The 22120-nt window shown below is 47.3% G+C and overlaps 1 protein-coding gene across 1 annotated transcript in view; it reads left to right on the forward strand.

Annotated features, from left to right (window-relative positions):
• TLL1 (tolloid like 1) overlaps positions 1-22120 on the forward strand; it is a 519202-nt gene that overhangs the window by 201754 nt on the left and 295328 nt on the right. Inside the window, exon 12 of the mRNA XM_069243956.1 lies at positions 545-690. Coding sequence (XP_069100057.1) covers positions 545-690 — 146 coding nt within the window. The remainder of the gene's footprint in view (positions 1-544; positions 691-22120) is intronic.

Genomic DNA, 22120 nt, shown 5'->3' on the forward strand with positions numbered 1-22120 from the left:
CTCATTGGAGTTAAACCTGACTGCTCTATGCCAAACTACCAGAGGGTGAGAAAACGTTAGTTTAGGGTTTGCCTGATACTTACCCTGACTAGGATTGTGGTTGCAACCCAATTTTTAACAACAAGCCTATTTGTTTTCAACATTGTGAATCAAGGCCCCAGTGTATTATTTTCAGCCTGCCAAAGAAAATGCAGTTAATTGAAAACAAGCAAGTATCATAATGCTTTTAAGTAGATCTATTTGTTTAGCACAACAGTAAAAAGTCTTTGTACTTTAGCTCCTTTACTGGCTTTGCAGCAATATTTTACCTCATACCATAGAACCTTTTGTAGCTTTGTTCTCTGGACCACTCACCAAGATCTGACTGAAAAGTGCAAGAAGAACTGATATTTAGTGCAGTTTAGCCATTTACTCTATTCCTTGATTGTGGTCACTATGGTAGGGAGTCATTTTGTTTTGTTGTTCTAAAGATGTAAAATGTAATGGTCTTCTGTGTTGAAATAAAAACAACCCTAAGTTTTTAGGACATATTCCCATTTTGCAGCAATCTGTGGAGGTGAGATCCACAAAGAATCTGGTCAGATCCAGTCTCCAAACTATCCAGATGACTACAGACCACTGAAGGAATGTGTGTGGAAGATCACAGTGCAAGAGAACTACAATGTTGGACTAACCTTTCAGGCATTTGAGGTAAGTTACCTAATCTCAGCAAGACAAAAATGGGTAGAAAGTAAAATGATATTATCTGTCAAAAGCAATCTTAAGTACCAGATCTAGAGTTTATAGAGACACTTGATGTTGCAGTTCTCCTCTACACGATTAGTGGGTTTTACATTACCAAGAGCTATTATGAACATAATGTTTTAAGCATTGACAGTAGTTTCTTTTTACATGTTTCTAATGCTTCTGTCGAGGGCTGCTTTGTTATTACCTTGCATAAAAGGCCTTTGTGTGTCACGTCAAAGCATACAAACAATAGTTTTGTAGAGTATTTCCTAGTGTTTGCTTCACTCCTTACCAATAACAGGATTAAATACATCACCACAGACTGATGATGTAGAATGTGCAAACTCTTATTTGGGAAACTACTGCAAATACATAGAGCTATCATGGCGGATATTGTAAATTATATCCTTCATTGGACAGCTGTTATCCAGAAATACCTATGCAGCTCTCTCTGTCTGTTCTATTAATTGACACTTTTTCAATGTTTTGCTGCCTTTCTGTCCATTCTTTTTCTGTTGTTTAATTTCTCTGTTGATCAGCTCCGCATCTGTACCTATTTTCCATCTGTCTGTTGGTTGATTGTGTGACTGAGTGCCTATTTTGGTTTCTTTCTTTTGTTATGTCTACGTGAATCAGAGTGACATGCAACTCTGGAAAAACAGTTTTTAAAACAAATGTTTGTATTTAACAACAATATTAAAATGACATACACAAGATTACAAGTTTTAAGTTAACTAAAATTAGATGTATGAACCCATAAGAAAAATAAAACTCTTGGAGTAATAATTAAGAAAGTTCATAATATCAGTGCATTTGTTCTGTTCTTGAAAGTGCAAATACATGATTTAGAGTAGCCCCTCTGCCAAACTTTAAATCAGGCCCATTGTTTTCAAAAACTTTCAGAAACTTCCTGGGGTATACACATGACAGCTTTTGATTATATTAAATTCAAAGTTATAATAAATTGTTAGAAATTGCATTTGTGTAGTGCCTACTAGCCCTGACGAGGTGTTGTGGTGCTTTGGGGTGAGTAGAATGCTACTTGGGAGCTAAATTAATGGTTAGTCATCTGGTTATTGGGGTTAGTTTTGCATGCTCATCCCATGCATTCTGTGGTAAATGTCGACATAGATGTGATCATTAGAGGGGGGCCAGGTGAGACACAGTTCTTATCTGGAATTAACAAATATTTTTATGGTTTTCAAAGAGCTTTAAGGCAGTTAGGCATGACATTTTTAGAGTGAGACAGAAGGTAGAAAGAAGCAGAGGTCGATTTTTAAAAAGCATAAATGATGGAAGGCCAATTTTTATGCAGGAAGTTTTGCAAGCATTTTCTGGATGTAAACCTGTTGAAAGAAACAGACTCAAAGATACTTCTCACAGTAAAAAGAAGGCAACACAAGACACCATATTATATGCACCATAAACAAACTATATACTCACCAACTTACAAATATAACAAGGCAATTAAAATAGACACATTGCAGTAACCATTAGCATAGTCAGTGCCATGTGTGGTTCAGTGTCTGGTTTGGAAGGTGCTGTCCCCTTCATCTGCCCCATGAGCACCCCCACAGAAGAGACACCATGTCCAGCAGAATAGATGGGTCTGGGGACACCTTCTGCTTCCAGCATCCACATTGCCTCGTAGTAATATAGGCCCTCATTCTGACCTTGGCGGTCTTTTCGCGAGACCGCCGAGTTACCGCCGCGGTGAAGACCGCCGACCGCGGCGGTATGCCGCTGTGCGCATTCCGACCGCTGGGAGCGTTCCGCCGGGAAACCGCCAGCAGCCACACTGGCGGTCGGCGGAAAAGTGGAGACTGGTCAACCTCCACCGCCACGCCAGCAGAACACCGCCCACAGAATTACGACCCACATATCTGTGTGGCGGTCTTCTGTTGGCGGTGTTCTGTTGGCGGTCACCTCCCCATGGCTCCCGTCGCCTCCCGGAGGCCCAACGCACAAGGTAAGTTGACCGTCCGTGAGGGGAGGGGGAGGGGGGGTGTTGTGTGATGTGGGCGTGCATGGGGGTGTGTGTGTGAGTGTGTAGAGGGGGTGTGTGAGTGCGTGTATGCGGGCGGGGGTGCTGCTGTGTCTATGGGTAATGTGTGCTGTTCGGCAGGTGCGCATGTCTGCATGTATGTGTGCGGGTATGTGTCCCCGTTGTGTATGTGTGTGTAGGGGGTGTGTATATGTGCATGTTGGGGGTGTGTGCATGTCGGGGTGCATGTATGTGCATGTCGGGGTGGGGGTGGGGAGGGGGTTCGTACCACCTCTGGGGGGTGGCAGGGGGGTGGAGGGTGTGGGGGGAGGACTCGGGTGGGTAGTGGGGGGTGGGGGAGACCCCTATCAGTGCCAGGGAAGGAATTCCCTGGCCCCGATAGTGCTTACCGCCATGGTTCGCATGGCGGTTCCCGACCGCCAGAAACCGCGGCGGTAGGCAGGGTCATGATACCGTTGGCGGTCTTGGGACGACCGCCGGGCCGGAGTGCGCAAACTCCAGCCCGGCGGTCATGACCGCCGTGGCGGTCGGAGTGGGGAAGTGGCGGTCGATCGCGGCGGTGACCGCCGCGGTCAGAATGCCATTTTTCTGACCGCCGGTCTGTTCGCGGTCCGACCGCCGCCTCTCCGCCGACCGCCAAGGTCAGAATGAGGGCCATAGTGTGATATAGGCTTTCATTGTTATCCTCTCACATGTACTACAACATAGGTGTCGAAGATAATGCGTTCTGTAGCATACCACCAACTCTGTTTCAGGCACTTTATCCCTGCTCCTATCTATTTCTGACAAGGATATGGTTTGGTTTTCCAAAAAAGGAGATCTCGTTGTCTGTGAGAGAACCAAAAGCCCAGAATCCTAAGATTTCATACGTATTTGGAAGGGTAATTGTGCATCGACAGTTTAACAATATACACATATCCGGATGTTATCTACTAAACAAATAAGTAATATTTCAGTAGACATTTCCTATGTAAATAGAAAGACTGATTGTAATTCGATCATTTTTGTATGCAATCTTCAGTTGTATTTTTTAAAATGATATCCTGTTTGATATCCTTATCTCTATTGACCATTTACAGTTCTGTTCCATGGGACTATTTTTTTACATTGTTCTCAAGTCTGTTCCCTCTCTAGGTGTAATACATACTAGTAATAATAACAACTGTTCCTTTCACTGTTGTACAGCCTACTGAATATTATGGAGGTGCATGGATCTACTATTAGACATCCATACTGCAACCATGCTGTGATGAACAAACTGTAGACCAAGAAAAATACCAAATATTGGCACAGTACTTAAAATACCCCTGCTGTTGGGTTAGTGCCTGTCAACATTTATATGCATTGCCTTCCCTGATGCAGACAGCAGGTATACACTGTTGTGGTGCACACCTTCCCTGTGTCTCACTTGGAACAAAATGACAGTGGGACTTTCACCAACTCCCTGTCAGTGTGTGTCAATGTAGCTCTATGGCTGACAATCCCTTCCAGAAAGGGCGTAGTTACAAACCATATCCATGCTTCATATTGTCTTTATTTGCTTCACATTCTCCACTGCTGTATTGTTCAGATCCAGGCAGGGCAGCGCTCACCATGGGCTATGGCAAAAATAAGGAATGCAACCTTTTCACATTCCACATGCAGTCCTCCTTTGTGGATGCACACAAACCCAATGGCTATATCTGGTCAATTACTAAAGGGCTCCCTTTTTGAGCCACAGATTATACACCACATCTAGAGAGGGAGATGGGAATCTTCTACCATGTATTTATGAATATCCCTTTTCCCAGTACTTTCCCAGTCTAGTAGTCCAGCGCAGCCAATGCAGTTGATGTCTCAGACAACTATAAATGTCCTTTCAGATCAAAACTGCACAATTGAGTTTGAGTCAGTTGCTACAGTAAAGCTTGGAAACAGGAAGGATGGTTTATAACTAGCAATTCAAAGTAACACAATTAAAAGGAAGGCAAATATACTATCTGGAATTGCCTTTTTGAACGGTACATCCCTAATGAATGAAATATGGTCATGTCGAATAGCATTTGTTATGCTTCACTTTATTTTTCTAGCTGAAATGTTTGGAAATACTCCCATTGCTTTGAGCTAACAAGTCATGGAAGTACTTACATATCCTCAGACAACACATCCGAATACGCAACACATCTGAATTATGTTGTAAAACACTTTATCCTTGCAACCCGATTGGTGTACCTTAGAGATTGGACAAATTTCGATAGAGATTTGTAAAATAGACAATGAAGGGCTGTGTGATTTGATATATGTACATAATAATATACTTAAATAGGGCTCTGCATAGCCTTATCGATTGGAAAGATCACATTATCAGTTCTTCAATTAAACAGAAGTACAGGAAGAGAGAGTGTGCTTTGGGTCAGTCTACTTCCAACCTTGGCTTTCATGTTTCTTCATTGTTTACTATTGCTTACGAGGGCTGTCCATCATCCACAATCTTTTGAAGCTGTTACATTGTCCCATTGGTGTTCCAATTAGGATTTGGTGAATGAACAGTTCAGTAAGTCTTTTGCTGAATTGCAGATGCATCATATAGATTAATGCCCATTGTGTGTGTTCTTTGCTATACTTTGCTGACTCAATTATATATTTTTTGTTTGGGAAGCGCTTTGAGTTTTCATGTCTTATCCTTTCATTAGGGCACAGTCCTATTTATTAATGTCTCTTGGGATTTCTTTTCTTTAATTCTGCTGTCCTGATAACATGTTAGATCTACAGCTCTTTTTGTTGACAAAATAGGCATGTGTGCAATGCAAGCACGGCCTTTTGTCAGAGCGCCTACTATGCAGTATTTTGCTAGAGAAGCTTTTTACATTCATCACTTACAACATAAAAGCCACCTTGTGACCCCCGTTTCATAATATCATCAAACACAAAAAAAGTGATAGGAGAAATGCTTGCAATTTTGTTTTACTGTCATAATGTTCTTCTGTTAGATACAGTGTAACACTGCTAATGAAATCTGTACAGCAAAGCCTTCCAACTCTCAGGTTCCATAATGTTGTTGCCCAATATTTGGCTTCATTGTGGGACTTCGTTTACAAGATAAATGGGGAAACACACAGACATTCAACTTTATTTCCTCACACTTCCCCTACCAAAAATCCACCCTATTGGCTTTGCCACTGCTTATTATTTGAATGAATATACATGATGAGCTTCAGGTCTGCACTAAGGAATAATACTCTTTTAAATCTTTCTTGAAACAGCTTCTTGAAAACATACATTAGACACAATAAAATAGACACCTTTCTTACTGTATCAATAACCTGGACTTATTCCATTCACACTACTAGAATGTTCAAACACGTGACTTGATTATATGTATCATGTTTAAGAAAAGAAAATGGAAAACTACACTTGCATGACATTGGTGCTGACAGTTTTAGAACTGATACCTGACGTGCCTATATGACATCTGAGTTACATCCTAGTGCCAGGCCCAGCTCTCTCTCTCTCGCTGTCAGCCCCTATCAGCCAGATTTTTGCCCTCCTTGTGCTTCATTTTTTCCTTTTTATGGTGTAGGAAGTTGGCTCTGTATGTGCTATTTCAAAGTAAGGAATAGCATGCACAGAGTCCAAGGGTTCCCCTTAGAGGTAAAATAGTGGTAAAAAGAGATAATACTAATGCTCTATTTTGTGGTAGTGTGGTCGAGCAGTAGGCTTATCCAAGGAGTAGTGTTAAGCATTTGTTGTACATACACATAGACAATAAATGAGGTACACACACTCAGAGACAAATCCAGCCAATAGATTTTTGTATAGAAAAATATCTTTTCTTAGTTTATTTTAAGAACCACAGGTTCAAATTCTACATGTAATATCTCATTCGAAAGGTATTGCAGGTAAGTACTTTAGGAACTTTGAATCATTTCAATTGCATGTATACTTTTCAAGTTATGGACAAATAGCTACTTTAAAAGTGGACACAGTGCAATTTTCACAGTTCCTAGGGGAGGTAAGTTTTTGTTAGTTTTACCAGGTAAGTAAGACACTTACAGGGTTCAGTTCTTGGTCCAAGGTAGCCCACCATTGGGGGTTCAGAGCAACCCCAAAGTTACCACACCAGCAGCTCAGGGCCGGTCAGGTGCAGAGTTCAAAGTGGTGCCCAAAACACATAGGCTAGAATGGAGAGAAGGGGGTGCCCCGGTTCCGGTCTGCTTGCAGGTAAGTACCCACGTCTTCGGAGGGCAGACCAGGGGGGTTTTGTAGGGCACCGGGGGGGACACAAGCCCACACAGAAATTTCACCCTCAGCAGCGCGGGGGCGGCCGGGTGCAGTGTAGAAACAAGCGTCGGGTTTGTAATGGAAGTCAATGGGAGATCTAGGGATCTCTTCAGCGCTGCAGGCAGGCAAGGGGGGGGTTCCTCGGGGAAACCTCCACTTGGTCAAGGGAGAGGGACTCCTGGGGGTCACTCCTCCAGTGAAAGTCCGGTCCTTCAGGTCCTGGGGGCTGCGGGTGCAGGGTCTCTCCCAGGTGTCGGGACTTAGGGATTCAAAGAGTCGCGGTCAGGGGAAGCCTCGGGATTCCCTCTGCAGGCGGCGCTGTGGGGGCTCAGGGGGGACAGGTTTTTGTACTCACAGTCTTAGAGTAGTCCTGGGGTCCCTCCTGAGGTGTTGGATCGCCACCAGCCGAGTCGGGGTCGCCGGGTGCAGTGTTGCAAGTCTCACGCTTCTTGCGGGGAGCTTGCAGGGTTCTTTAAAGCTGCTGGAAACAAAGTTGCAGCTTTTCTTGGAGCAGGTCCGCTGTCCTCGGGAGTTTCTTGTCTTTTCGAAGCAGGGGCAGTCCTCAGAGGATGTTGAGGTCGCTGGTCCCTTTGGAAGGCGTCGCTGGAGCAGGATCTTTGGAAGGCAGGAGACAGGCCGGTGAGTTTCTGGAGCCAAGGCAGTTGTCGTCTTCTGGTCTTCCTCTGCAGGGGTTTTCAGCTAGGCAGTCCTTCTTCTTGTAGTTGCAGGAATCTAATTTTCTAGGGTTCAGGGTAGCCCTTAAATACTAAATTTAAGGGCGTGTTTAGGTCTGGGGGGTTAGTAGCCAATGGCTACTAGCCCTGAGGGTGGGTACACCCTCTTTGTGCCTCCTCCCAAGGGGAGGGGGTCACAATCCTAACCCTATTGGGGGAATCCTCCATCTGCAAGATGGAGGATTTCTAAAAGTTAGAGTCACTTCAGCTCAGGACACCTTAGGGGCTGTCCTGACTGGCCAGTGACTCCTCCTTGTTGCTTTCTTTGTTCCCTCCAGCCTTGCCGCCAAAAGTGGGGGCCGGGGCCGGAGGGGGCGGGCAACTCCACTAAGCTGGAGTGCCCTGCTGGGCTGTGACAAAGGGGTGAGCCTTTGAGGCTCACCGCCAGGTGTCACAGCTCCTGCCTGGGGGAGGTGTTAGCATCTCCACCCAGTGCAGGCTTTGTTACTGGCCTCAGAGTGACAAAGGCACTCTCCCCATGGGGCCAGCAACATGTCTCTGGTGTGGCAGGCTGCTGGAACTAGTCAGCCTACACAGACAGTCGGTTAAGTTTCAGGGGGCACCTCTAAGGTGCCCTCTGTGGTGTATTTTACAATAAAATGTACACTGACATCAGTGTGCATTTATTGTGCTGAGAAGTTTGATACCAAACTTCCCAGTTTTCAGTGTAGCCATTATGGTGCTGTGGAGTTCGTGTAAACCAGACTCCCAGACCATATACTCTTATGGCTACCCTGCACTTACAATGTCTAAGGTTTTGTTTAGACACTGTAGGGGTACCATGCTCATGCACTGGTACCCTCACCTATGGTATAGTGCACCCTGCCTTAGGGCTGTAAGGCCTGCTAGAGGGGTGTCTTACCTATACTGCATAGGCAGTGAGAGGCTGGCATGGCACCCTGAGGGGAGTGCCATGTCGACTTACTCGTTTTGTCCTCACTAGCACACACAAGCTGGCAAGCAGTGTGTCTGTGCTGAGTGAGAGGTCTCCAGGGTGGCATAAGACATGCTGCAGCCCTTAGAGACCTTCCTTGGCATCAGGGCCCTTGGTACTAGAAGTACCAGTTACAAGGGACTTATCTGGATGCCAGGGTCTGCCAATTGTGGATACAAAAGTACAGGTTAGGGAAAGAACACTGGTGCTGGGGCCTGGTTAGCAGGCCTCAGCACACTTTCAATTGTAAACATAGCATCAGCAAAGGCAAAAAGTCAGGGGGCAACCATGCCAAGGAGGCATTTCCTTACACAACCCCCCCCCCAAACGAAAGAGGATGAGACTAACCTTTCCCAAGAGAGTCTTCATTTTCTAAGTGGAAGAACCTGGAAAGGCCATCTGCATTGGCATGGGCAGTCCCAGGTCTGTGTTCCACTATAAAGTCCATTCCCTGTAGGGAGATGGACCACCTCAACAGTTTAGGATTTTCACCTTTCATTTGCATCAGCCATTTGAGAGGTCTGTGGTCAGTTTGAACTAGGAAGTGAGTCCCAAAGAGGTATGGTCTCAGCTTCTTCAGGGACCAAACCACAGCAAAGGCCTCCCTCTCAATGGCACTCCAACGCTGCTCCCTGGGGAGTAACCTCCTGCTAATGAAAGCAACAGGCTGGTCAAGGCCATCATCATTTGTTTGGGACAAAACTGCCCCTATCCCATGTTCAGAGGCATCAGTCTGCACAATGAACTGCTTAGAATAATCTGGAGCTTTTAGAACTGGTGCTGAGCACATTGCTTGTTTCAGGGTGTCAAAGGCCTGTTGGCATTCCACAGTCCAGTTCACTTTCTTGGGCATTTTCTTGGAGGTGAGTTCAGTGAGGGCTGTCACAATGGATCCATATCCCTTCACAAACCTCCTGTAATACCCAGTCAAGCCAAGGAATGCCCTGACTTGAGTCTGGGTTTTTGGAGCTACCCAGTCCAGAATAGTCTGGATCTTGGGTTGGAGTGGCTGAACTTGGCCTCCACCTACAAGGTGGCCCAAGTAAACCACAGTTCCCTGCCCTATCTGGCATTTGGATGCCTTGATAGAGAGGCCTGCAGATTGCAGAGCCTTCAAAACCTTCTTCAGGTGGACCAGGTGATCCTGCCAGGTGGAGCTAAAGACAGCAATATCATCAAGATAAGCTGTGCTAAAGGACTCCAAGCCAGCAAGGACTTGATTCACCAACCTTTGGAAGGTGGCAGGGGCATTCTTTAAACCAAAGGGCATAACAGTAAACTGATAACGCCCATCAGGTGTGGAGAATGCTGTTTTCTCTTTTGCTCCAGGTGCCATTTTTATTTGCCAGTACCCTGCTGTCAAGTCAAAGGTACTTAAGAATTTGGCAGCACCTAATTTATCTATGAGCTCATCAGCTCTTGGAATTGGATGAGCATCTGTCTTGGTGACAGAATTGAGCCCTCTGTAGTCCACACAAAACCTCATCTCTTTCTTTCCATCTTTGGTGTGAGGTTTGGGGACTAAGACCACTGGGCTAGCCCAGGGGCTGTCAGAGCGCTCAATTACTCCCAATTCCAGCATCTTGTGGACTTCCACCTTGATGCTTTCCTTAACATGGTCAGACTGTCTAAAGATTTTGTTTTTGACAGGCATGCTGTCTCCTGTGTCCACATCATGGGTACACAGGTGTGTCTGACCAGGGGTTAAGGAGAAGAGTTCAGGAAACTGTTGTAGGACTCTCCTACAATCAGCTTGCTGTTGGCCAGAGAGGGTGTCTGAGTAGATCACTCCATCTACTGTGCCATCTTTTGGGTCTGATGACAGAAGATCAGGGAGAGGTTCACTCTCTGCCTCCTGATCCTCATCTGTTACCATCAACAGATTCACATCAGCCCTGTCATGGAAGAGTTTAAGGCGGTTCACATGGATCACCCTCTTGGGGCTCCTGCTTGTGCCCAGGTCCACCAAGTAGGTGACCTGACTCTTCCTTTCTAGTACTGGGTAAGGGCCACTCCATTTGTCCTGGAGTGCCCTGGGAGCCACAGGCTCCAGAACCCAGACTTTCTGCCCTGGTTGGAACTCAACCAGTGCAGCCTTTTGGTCATACCAAAACTTCTGGAGCTGTTGGCTGGCCTCAAGGTTTTTGGTTGCCTTTTCCATGTACTCTGCCATTCTAGAGCGAAGGCCAAGTACATAGTCCACTATGTCTTGTTTAGGCTCATGGAGAGGTCTCTCCCAGCCTTCTTTAACTAGAGCAAGTGGTCCCCTTACAGGATGACCAAACAGAAGTTCAAAGGGTGAGAATCCTACTCCCTTCTGTGGTACCTCTCTGTAAGCGAAAAGCAGACATGGCAAGAGGACATCCCATCTCCTTTTGAGCTTTTCTGAGAGCCCCATGATCATGCCCTTTAATGTCTTGTTGAATCTCTCAACTAAGCCATTAGTTTGTGGATGGTAAGGTGTAGTGAATTTATAAGTCACTCCACACTCATTCCACATATGTTTCAGGTATGCTGACATGAAGTTGGCAGCTCTGTCAGACACCACCTCCTTAGGGAAACCCACTCTGGTAAAGATACCAATGAGGGCCTTGGCTACTGCAGGGGCAGTAGTCGACCTAAGGGGAATAGCTTCAGGATACCTGGTAGCATGATCCACTACTACCAGGATATACATATTTCCTGAGGCTGTGGGAGGTTCTAGTGGACCAACTATGTCCACACCCACTCTTTCAAAGGGAACCCCCTCCACTGGAAGTGGAATGAGGGGGGCCTTTGGATGCCCACCTGTCTTACCACTGGCTTGACAGGTGGGGCAGGAGAGGCAAAACTCCTTAACCATGTTGGACATATTGGGCCAGTAGAAGTGGTTGACTAACCTCTCCCACGTCTTGGTTTGTCCCAAATGTCCAGCAAGGGGAATGTCATGGGCCAATGTTAGGATGAACTCTCTGAACAGCTGAGGCACTACCACTCTCCTAGTGGCACCAGGTTTGGGGTCTCTGGCCTCAGTGTACAGGAGTCCATCTTCCCAATAGACCCTATGTGTTCCATTTTTCTTGCCTTTGGACTCTTCAGCAGCTTGCTGCCTAAGGCCTTCAAGAGAGGGACAGGTTTCTTGTCCCTTACACAGCTCCTCCCTTGAGGGTCCCCCTGGGCCTAAGAGCTCAACCTGATAAGGTTCAAGCTCCAAAGGCTCAGTTCCCTCAGAGGGCAGAACTTCTTCCTGAGAAGAGAGGTTCCCTTTCTTTTGCTGTGTTGCAGTTGGTTTCCCAACTGACTTTCCTGTTCTCTTGGTAGGCTGGGCCATTTTTCCAGACTCCAGCTCTACTTTTTCACCCTGTGCCTTGCATTGTGCTCTTGTTTTCACACACACCAGTTCAGGGATACCCAGCATTGCTGCATGGGTTTTTAGTTCTACCTCAGCCCATGCTGAGGACTCCAGGTCATTTCCAAGCAGACAGTCCACTGGGATATTTGAGGAGACCACCACCTGTTTCAGGCCATTGACCCCTCCCCATTCTAAAGTAACCATTGCCATGGGATGTACTTTTCTCTGATTGTCAGCGTTGGTGACTGTGTAAGTTTTTCCAGTCAGGTATTGGCCAGGGGAAACCAGTTTCTCTGTCACCATGGTGACACTGGCACCTGTATCCCTCAGGCCCTCTATTCTAGTCCCATTAATTAAGAGTTGCTGTCTGTATTTTTGCATGTTAGGCGGCCAGACAGCTAGTGTGGCTAAATCCACCCCACCGTCAGAAACTAGAGTAGCTTCAGTGTGGACCCTGATTTGCTCTGGGCACACTGTTGATCCCACTTGGAGACTAGCCATACCAGTGTTACCTGGATGGGAGTTTGGAGTGGAACCTTTCTTGGGACAGGCCTTGTCTCCAGTTTGGTGTCCATGCTGTTTACAGCTATGACACCAGGCCTTTTTGGGATCAAAGTTTTTACCCTTGTACCCATTGTTTTGTGAAGAGGCTCTGGGCCCACCCTCCTGTGCAGGTTTTTGGGGGCCTGTAGAAGACTCTTTACTATTTTTAGTTTTGGTTGTCTCATCACCCTTCCCCTGGGGAGTCTTTGTGACCCCTTTCTTTTGGTCACCCCCTGTTGAAGTCTTGGACACCCTTGTCTTGACCCAATGGTCCGCCTTCTTTCCCAATTCTTGGGGAGAAATTGGTCCTAGGTCTACCAGATGCTGATGCAGTTTATCATTGAAACAATTACTTAACAGGTGTTCTTTCACAAATAAATTGTACAGCCCATCATAATTACTTACACCACTGCCTTGAATCCAACCATCTAGTGTTTTCACTGAGTAGTCAACAAAGTCAACCCAGGTCTAGCTCGAGGATTTTTGAGCCCCCCTGAACCTAATCCTGTACTCCTCAGTGGAGAATCCAAAGCCCTCAATCAGGGTACCCTTCATGAGGTCATAAGATTCTGCATCTTTTCCAGAGAGTGTGAGGAGTCTATCCCTACACTTTCCAGTGAACATTTCCCAAAGGAGAGCACCCCAGTGAGATCTGTTCACTTTTCTGGTTACACAAGCCCTCTCAAAAGCTGTGAACCATTTGGTGATGTCATCACCATCTTCATATTTTGTCACGATCCCTTTGGGGATTTTTAACATGTCAGGAGAATCTCTGACCCTATTCATATTGCTGCCACCATTGATGGGTCCTAGGCCCATCTCTTGTCTTTCCCTTTCTATGGCTAGGAGCTGTCTCTCTAAAGCCAATCTTTTGGCCATCCTGGCTAACAGGAGGTCATCTTCACTGAGAGCATCCTCAGTGATTTCAGAAATGTGGGACCCTCCTGTGAGGGACTCACTATTTCTGACTAACACAGTTGGAGACAGGACTTGAGGGGTCCTGTTCTCCCTATTTAGGACTGGAGGAGGGACATTGGCCTCCAAGTCACTAATTTCTTCCTCTGTGATGTCATCATCAGAGGGGTTGGCTTTTTCAAACTCTGCCAACAGCTCCTGGAGCTGAATTTTGGTAGGTCTGGAGCCAATGGTTATTTTCTTTATATTACAGAGAGACCTTAGCTCCCTCATCTTAAGATGGAGGTAAGGTGTGGTGTCGAGTTCCACCACCTGCATCTCTGTATCAGACATTATTCTGCTAAGAGTTGGAATACTTTTTAAAGAATCTAAAACTGTTTCTAGAATCTAATTTCAAACTTTTAACAAACTTTTAAACTCTAAAAGACAATGCTAAACAGGGACTTAACACACAAGGCCCTAGCAGGACTTTTAAGAATTTAGAAAAATTTCAAATTGCAAAAATGAATTTCTAATGACAATTTTGGAATTTGTCGTGTGATCAGGTATTGGCTGAGTAGTCCAGCAAATGCAAAGTCTTGTACCCCACCGCTGATCCACCAATGTAGGAAGTTGGCTCTGTATGTGCTATTTCAAAGTAAGGAATAGCATGCACAGAGTCCAAGGGTTCCCCTTAGAGGTAAAATAGTGGTAAAAATAGATAATACTAATGCTCTATTTTGTGGTAGTGTGGTCGAGCAGTAGGCTTATCCAAGGAGTAGTGTTAAGCATTTGTTGTACATACACATAGACAATAAATGAGGTACACACACTCAGAGACAAATCCAGCCAATAGATTTTTGTATAGAAAAATATCTTTTCTTAGTTTATTTTAAGAACCACAGGTTCAAATTCTACATGTAATATCTCATTCGAAAGGTATTGCAGGTAAGTACTTTAGGAACTTTGAATCATTTCAATTGCATGTATACTTTTCAAGTTATGGACAAATAGCTACTTTAAAAGTGGACACAGTGCAATTTTCACAGTTCCTAGGGGAGGTAAGTTTTTGTTAGTTTTACCAGGTAAGTAAGACACTTACAGGGTTCAGTTCTTGGTCCAAGGTAGCCCACCGTTGGGGGTTCAGAGCAACCCCAAAGTTACCACACCAGCAGCTCAGGGCCGGTCAGGTGCAGAGTTCAAAGTGGTGCCCAAAACACATAGGCTAGAATGGAGAGAAGGGGGTGCCCCGGTTCCGGTCTGCTTGCAGGTAAGTACCCACGTCTTCGGAGGGCAGACCAGGGGGGTTTTGTAGGGCACCGGGGGGGACACAAGCCCACACAGAAATTTCACCCTCAGCAGCGCGGGGGCGGCCGGGTGCAGTGTAGAAACAAGCGTTGGGTTTGTAATGGAAGTCAATGGGAGATCTAGGGATCTCTTCAGCGCTGCAGGCAGGCAAGGGGGGGGTTCCTCGGGGAAACCTCCACTTGGTCAAGGGAGAGGGACTCCTGGGGGTCACTCCTCCAGTGAAAGTCCGGTCCTTCAGGTCCTGGGGGCTGCGGGTGCAGGGTCTCTCCCAGGTGTCGGGACTTAGGATTCAAAGAGTCGCGGTCAGGGGAAGCCTCGGGATTCCCTCTGCAGGCGGCGCTGTGGGGGCTCAGGGGGGACAGGTTTTTGTACTCACAGTCTTAGAGTAGTCCTGGGGTCCCTCCTGAGGTGTTGGATCGCCACCAGCCGAGTCGGGGTCGCCGGGTGCAGTGTTGCAAGTCTCACGCTTCTTGCGGGGAGCTTGCAGGGTTCTTTAAAGCTGCTGGAAACAAAGTTTCAGCTTTTCTTGGAGCAGGTCCGCTGTCCTCGGGAGTTTCTTGTCTTTTCGAAGCAGGGGCAGTCCTCAGAGGATGTCGAGGTCGCTGGTCCCTTTGGAAGGCGTCGCTGGAGCAGGATCTTTGGAAGGCAGGAGACAGGCCGGTGAGTTTCTGGAGCCAAGGCAGTTGTCGTCTTCTGGTCTTCCTCTGCAGGGGTTTTCAGCTAGGCAGTCCTTCTTCTTGTAGTTGCAGGAATCTAATTTTCTAGGGTTCAGGGTAGCCCTTAAATACTAAATTTAAGGGCGTGTTTAGGTCTGGGGGGTTAGTAGCCAATGGCTACTAGCCCTGAGGGTGGGTACACCCTCTTTGTGCCTCCTCCCAAGGGGAGGGGGTCACAATCCTAACCCTATTGGGGGAATCCTCCATCTGCAAGATGGAGGATTTCTAAAAGTTAGAGTCACTTCAGCTCAGGACACCTTAGGGGCTGTCCTGACTGGCCAGTGACTCCTCCTTGTTGCTTTCTTTGTTCCCTCCAGCCTTGCCGCCAAAAGTGGGGGCCGGGGCCGGAGGGGGCGGGCAACTCCACTAAGCTGGAGTGCCCTGCTGGGCTGTGACAAAGGGGTGAGCCTTTGAGGCTCACCGCCAGGTGTCACAGCTCCTGCCTGGGGGAGGTGTTAGCATCTCCACCCAGTGCAGGCTTTGTTACTGGCCTCAGAGTGACAAAGGCACTCTCCCCATGGGGCCAGCAACATGTCTCTGGTGTGGCAGGCTGCTGGAACTAGTCAGCCTACACAGACAGTCGGTTAAGTTTCAGGGGGCACCTCTAAGGTGCCCTCTGTGGTGTATTTTACAATAAAATGTACACTGACATCAGTGTGCATTTATTGTGCTGAGAAGTTTGATACCAAACTTCCCAGTTTTCAGTGTAGCCATTATGGTGCTGTGGAGTTCGTGTAAAACAGACTCCCAGACCATATACTCTTATGGCTACCCTGCACTTACAATGTCTAAGGTTTTGTTTAGACACTGTAGGGGTACCATGCTCATGCACTGGTACCCTCACCTATGGTATAGTGCACCCTGCCTTAGGGCTGTAAGGCCTGCTAGAGGGGTGTCTTACCTATACTGCATAGGCAGTGAGAGGCTGGCATGGCACCCTGAGGGGAGTGCCATGTCGACTTACTCGTTTTGTCCTCACTAGCACACACAAGCTGGCAAGCAGTGTGTCTGTGCTGAGTGAGAGGTCTCCAGGGTGGCATAAGACATGCTGCAGCCCTTAGAGACCTTCCTTGGCATCAGGGCCCTTGGTACTAGAAGTACCAGTTACAAGGGACTTATCTGGATGCCAGGGTCTGCCAATTGTGGATACAAAAGTACAGGTTAGGGAAAGAACACTGGTGCTGGGGCCTGGTTAGCAGGCCTCAGCACACTTTCAATTGTAAACATAGCATCAGCAAAGGCAAAAAGTCAGGGGGCAACCATGCCAAGGAGGCATTTCCTTACATATGGTCTTTCCATTTTCTGCCTTTCTCTTTGTTCATGTCTGTGCCTCGTTTTTTCCCTCATTTTTTCCCTCTTTTTTCTTCCTCCTTTTTCTCCCACTTGTTTTGCCGTCATCCGTTTCCAACCTCCCATTAGCCCCGTCCACCGCCACCCAGTGCCCCTCCCTCCTTTCAGAACCTACCTAATGGAGGATGGAGAGCTTTTGCACAGTGGATGCACCGGTGGCACACCAAGGGCAACCCCATCTCTGCCTCTCTGCGCCAGGACCGCACCCAGGTACAGGAACTCTGGTTCTCCAATAACCCGCAGCTACACCACTGCTAAATTTCGAGCCCTGAACCACCGATGCCATGACAACTGTTAATGCTACACCTCCCCTCAGTCCACTGTAGGACTTTTCTCCTGCATCCACTGCTGCTTCTCCTGCATCATATTGCCCACCACCACGTGATTCACCACAATACAGCTACTTCACAACCACTTGCCTGCCTCCTCCTCAACACACTCTTACTTTGAAACACACCACTGGGATCTGGGTTCTCATCACCAACTTCATCTGAATGTTGTATTCCTCACTGAGACCTGGCTTACACATGTGTCTGCTCCCAACATTACCACAGCAACACCCAACGGATACAAGATCTAACATCAAGACTACACCAATAAACCCAGATGAGGAATCGTCATCTTCCACAAAGAAAACATCCACAGCAGCACCGAGGCAGAAAACATCATCCAGATCATGGAATATCTCAACTTCAAACTCCGAACAGAGGGAAAAAACACCAAAAGAGGCAACCTGGCCTATAGAACACATGAACCATGCCCCAGCTTCTGCACCTACATCACCAACTTCATTGCCCCTCTCGCCATTGACTCCAGGGACTACATCTTCCTTGGCGATCTGAATTTCAGCCGTGATGACCACAATATATAAATACGATTACAATACAATACAATGACTCCCAACACCACCAGCCTCCTCCAAGGCATGAATAACATCAGACTCACCCACCTCTCTGCCAACCACACACACAATGCAGGCTACATGCGGGTCCCAATCTCCACCTCCAGCAACAGGGTCAAGTACAGCCACATCCCCAAATGTACCTGGTTGACCACCCTTATCGTACACCTCATCATCTCAAGCCTCTGCTCCTCCACTGCAGAGCCATCCAGCACCCCCCTCCACAGCTGGAGCAAAGTATCAGGAAGCCAATGGGCTGTACGTCCTCAACACATCAGGCACTAACACTTCATCAAACCTGGTCCAGGCTGTCAAAAACTTCACCTCCTGCATCAAACCTGGACCAGGCTGTCAAAAACTTCACCTCCTGGATCACCAGCGTCAACATCATCGACCCCCATCAAGACCAGCAGACACAGGAGACCACCCCAGCAGGCAAGATGGAACACCAAGAAGCTGAGAAGAGCAAAATGCTACTGCAAGCAAATGGAAAGAAAAGAGGGCACAAGCAAGGACACCTCAGGCAGGGCCACCTTCAAGACCTCCCTCAACCACTACCACCAGCTACTGAGAGTGACAAAGAGGAAAGCCCTAGCCGACCACATCGAGTCCAGTTCCAGCCACAGCAAAGAGATTCAAAATCATCAGAGAGTTTGCCAACCTTGCAGCCACCAAAAACAGCATCACCTCCTATGAAGAACTATGTGACAGACTCGCCGACCTTTAACACAACAAAATTACTACCATCTATGAAAGCTTCAAACCCAACCCAAGCCCTGAAACTTTCTTCACCTTCCCACACTCACCGAAATCAACAAAGACCACCAACTTACCTCATGTAATTAGCTCACCCCCCATGACACCACCACCATCATGAACTCTGTTCATTCAGGAGCCCCCACTAAACTCTTTCTGCACCACATTTTCTACCTCAGAAGCAGAATAAGCAGCAAACTCACCACCCTTTTCAGTTCCTCTCTTGCCACGTCCCCCTTTCCTAAGGACTGGAAACGTGCAGAAGTTAAACAACTCCTTAAGAACCAATCTGCAGATCTAAGCAAACTCAAAAACTACCACACCATTTCCCTTCTCCCTTTTCCAACCAAAGTTCTGGAAAAAGCCATAAACCAACAACTTACAAAATATTTGGAGCAGAACCTTCTCGTATACATTTCCCAATCTGGATTCCACAACAACCGTATCACTGAGACAGCTTTGATCACAGCCACTGATGACATCAGAGCCCTCCTTGACTGGGGAGAAACAACAGCCCTGCTCCTCCTTGACCTCTCAGCAGTCTTTGACACCATATCTGATCACAACCTGAGCAGAAGACTACATCACTTTGGTATCCAAGGAAATGCCCTCAAGTGTATCGCCTCCTTCCTCACCAGATAAATGCAGATGGTCCACCAACATCCATTCTCCTCCCAACTCATGAACATCATCTGCGGTGTCCCTCAAGGATCCTCCCTCAGCCCCACCTCTTCAACACCTACATGACCCCCTAGGCCAACATCCTCAGATCCCACGGACTAAACATCATATCCTATGCAGACCACATCCAGCTCATCTTCTCGTGCTCAGAAGATCCAGTCAACACAAGAACCAACTTCCACAGGTGCATGACAAGCATCACCAACTGGATGAAGGACAACTGCATGAAGCTCAACACAGACAAAGTGGGAATTGTAGGAAGTTGGCTCTGTATGTGCTATTTCAAAGTAAGGAATAGCATGCACAGAGTCCAAGGGTTCCCCTTAGAGGTAAAATAGTGGTAAAAAGAGATAATACTAATGCTCTATTTTGTGGTAGTGTGGTCGAGCAGTAGGCTTATCCAAGGAGTAGTGTTAAGCATTTGTTGGACATACACATAGACAATAAATGAGGTACACACACTCAGAGACAAATCCAGCCAATAGGTTTTGTATAGAAAAATATCTTTTCTTAGTTTATTTTAAGAACCACAGGTTCAAATTTAACATGTAATATCTTGTTTGAAAGGTATTGCAGGTAAGTACATTAGGAACTTTGAATCATTTCAATTGCATGTATACTTTTCAAGTTATTCACAAATAGCTATTTTAAAAGTGGACACAGTGCAATTTTCACAGTTCCTGGGGGAGGTAAGTTTTTGTTAGTTTTACCAGGTAAGTAAGGCACTTACAGGGTTCAGTTCTTGGTCCAAGGTAGCCCACCGTTGGGGGTTCAGAGCAACCCCAAAGTTACCACACCAGCAGCTCAGGGCCGGTCAGGTGCAGAGTTCAAAGTGGTGCCCAAAACGCATAGGCTTCAATGGAGAGAAGGGGGTGCCCCGGTTCCAGCCTGCCAGCAGGTAAGTACCCGCGTGTAAGGAAATGCCTCCTTGGCATGGTTGCCCCCTGACTTTTTGCCTTTGCTGATGCTATGTTTACAATTGAAAGTGTGCTGAGGCCTGCTAACCAGGCCCCAGCACCAGTGTTCTTTCCCTAACCTGTACTTTTGTATCCACAATTGGCAGACCCTGGCATCCAGATAAGTCCCTTGTAACTGGTACTTCTAGTACCAAGGGCCCTGATGCCAAGGAAGGTCTCTAAGGGCTGCAGCATGTCTTATGCCACCCTGGAGACCTCTCACTCAGCACAGACACACTGCTTGCCAGCTTGTGTGTGCTAGTGAGGACAAAACGAGTAAGTCGACATGGCACTCCCCTCAGGGTGCCATGCCAGCCTCTCACTGCCTATGCAGTATAGGTAAGACACCCCTCTAGCAGGCCTTACAGCCCTAAGGCAGGGTGCACTATACCATAGGTGAGGGTACCAGTGCATGAGCATGGTACCCCTACAGTGTCTAAACAAAACCTTAGACATTGTAAGTGCAGGGTAGCCATAAGAGTATATGGTCTGGGAGTCTGTCAAACACGAACTCCACAGCACCATAATGGCTACACTGAAAACTGGGAAGTTTGGTATCAAACTTCTCAGCACAATAAATGCACACTGATGCCAGTGTACATTTTATTGTAAAATACACCCCAGAGGGCACCTTAGAGGTGCCCCCTGAAACTTAACCGACTATCTGTGTAGGCTGACTAGTTTTAGCAGCCTGCCACAAACCGAGACATGTTGCTGGCCCCATGGGGAGAGTGCCTTTGTCACTCTGAGGCCAGTAACAAAGCCTGCACTGGGTGGAGATGCTAACACCTCCCCCAGGCAGGAATTGTCACACCTGGCGGTGAGCCTCAAAGGCTCACCTCCTTTGTGCCAACCCAGCAGGACACTCCAGCTAGTGGAGTTGCCCGCCCCCTCCGGCCAGGCCCCACTTTTGGCGGCAAGGCCGGAGAAGATAATGAGAAAAACAAGGAGGAGTCACTGGCCAGTCAGGACAGCCCCTAAGGTGTCCTGAGCTGAGGTGACTCTGACTTTTAGAAATCCTCCATCTTGCAGATGGAGGATTCCCCCAATAGGGTTAGGATTGTGACCCCCTCCCCTTGGGAGGAGGCACAAAGAGGGTGTACCCACCCTCAGGGCTAGTAGCCATTGGCTACTAACCCCCCAGACCTAAACACGCCTGTAAGGAAATGCCTCCTTGGCATGGTTGCCCCCTGACTTTTTGCCTTTGCTGATGCTATGTTTACAATTGAAAGTGTGCTGAGGCCTGCTAACCAGGCCCCAGCACCAGTGTTCTTTCCCTAACCTGTACTTTTGTATCCACAATTGGCAGACCCTGGCATCCAGATAAGTCCCTTGTAACTGGTACTTCTAGTACCAAGGGCCCTGATGCCAAGGAAGGTCTCTAAGGGCTGCAGCATGTCTTATGCCACCCTGGAGACCTCTCACTCAGCACAGACACCCTGCTTGCCAGCTTGTGTGTGCTAGTGAGGACAAAACGAGTAAGTCGACATGGCACTCCCCTCAGGGTGCCATGCCAGCCTCTCACTGCCTATGCAGTATAGGTAAGACACCCCTCTAGCAGGCCTTACAGCCCTAAGGCAGGGTGCACTATACCATGGGTGAGGGTACCAGTGCATGAGCATGGTACCCCTACAGTGTCTAAACAAAACCTTAGACATTGTAAGTGCAGGGTAGCCATAAGAGTATATGGTCTGGGAGTCTGTCAAACACGAACTCCACAGCACCATAATGGCTACACTGAAAACTGGGAAGTTTGGTATCAAACTTCTCAGCACAATAAATGCACACTGATGCCAGTGTACATTTTATTGAAAAATACACCACAGAGGGCACCTTAGAGGTGCCCCCTGAAACTTAACCGACTATCTGTGTAGGCTGACTAGTTTTAGCAGCCTGCCACAAACCGAGACATGTTGCTGGCCCCATGGGGAGAGTGCCTTTGTCACTCTGAGGCCAGTAACAAAGCCTGCACTGGCTGGAGATGCTAACACCTCTCCCAGGCAGGAATTGTCACACCTGGCGGTG

This window comes from Pleurodeles waltl, chromosome 1_2 (assembly GCF_031143425.1).
Source record: "Pleurodeles waltl isolate 20211129_DDA chromosome 1_2, aPleWal1.hap1.20221129, whole genome shotgun sequence".
Lineage (NCBI taxonomy): Eukaryota > Metazoa > Chordata > Amphibia > Caudata > Salamandridae > Pleurodeles > Pleurodeles waltl.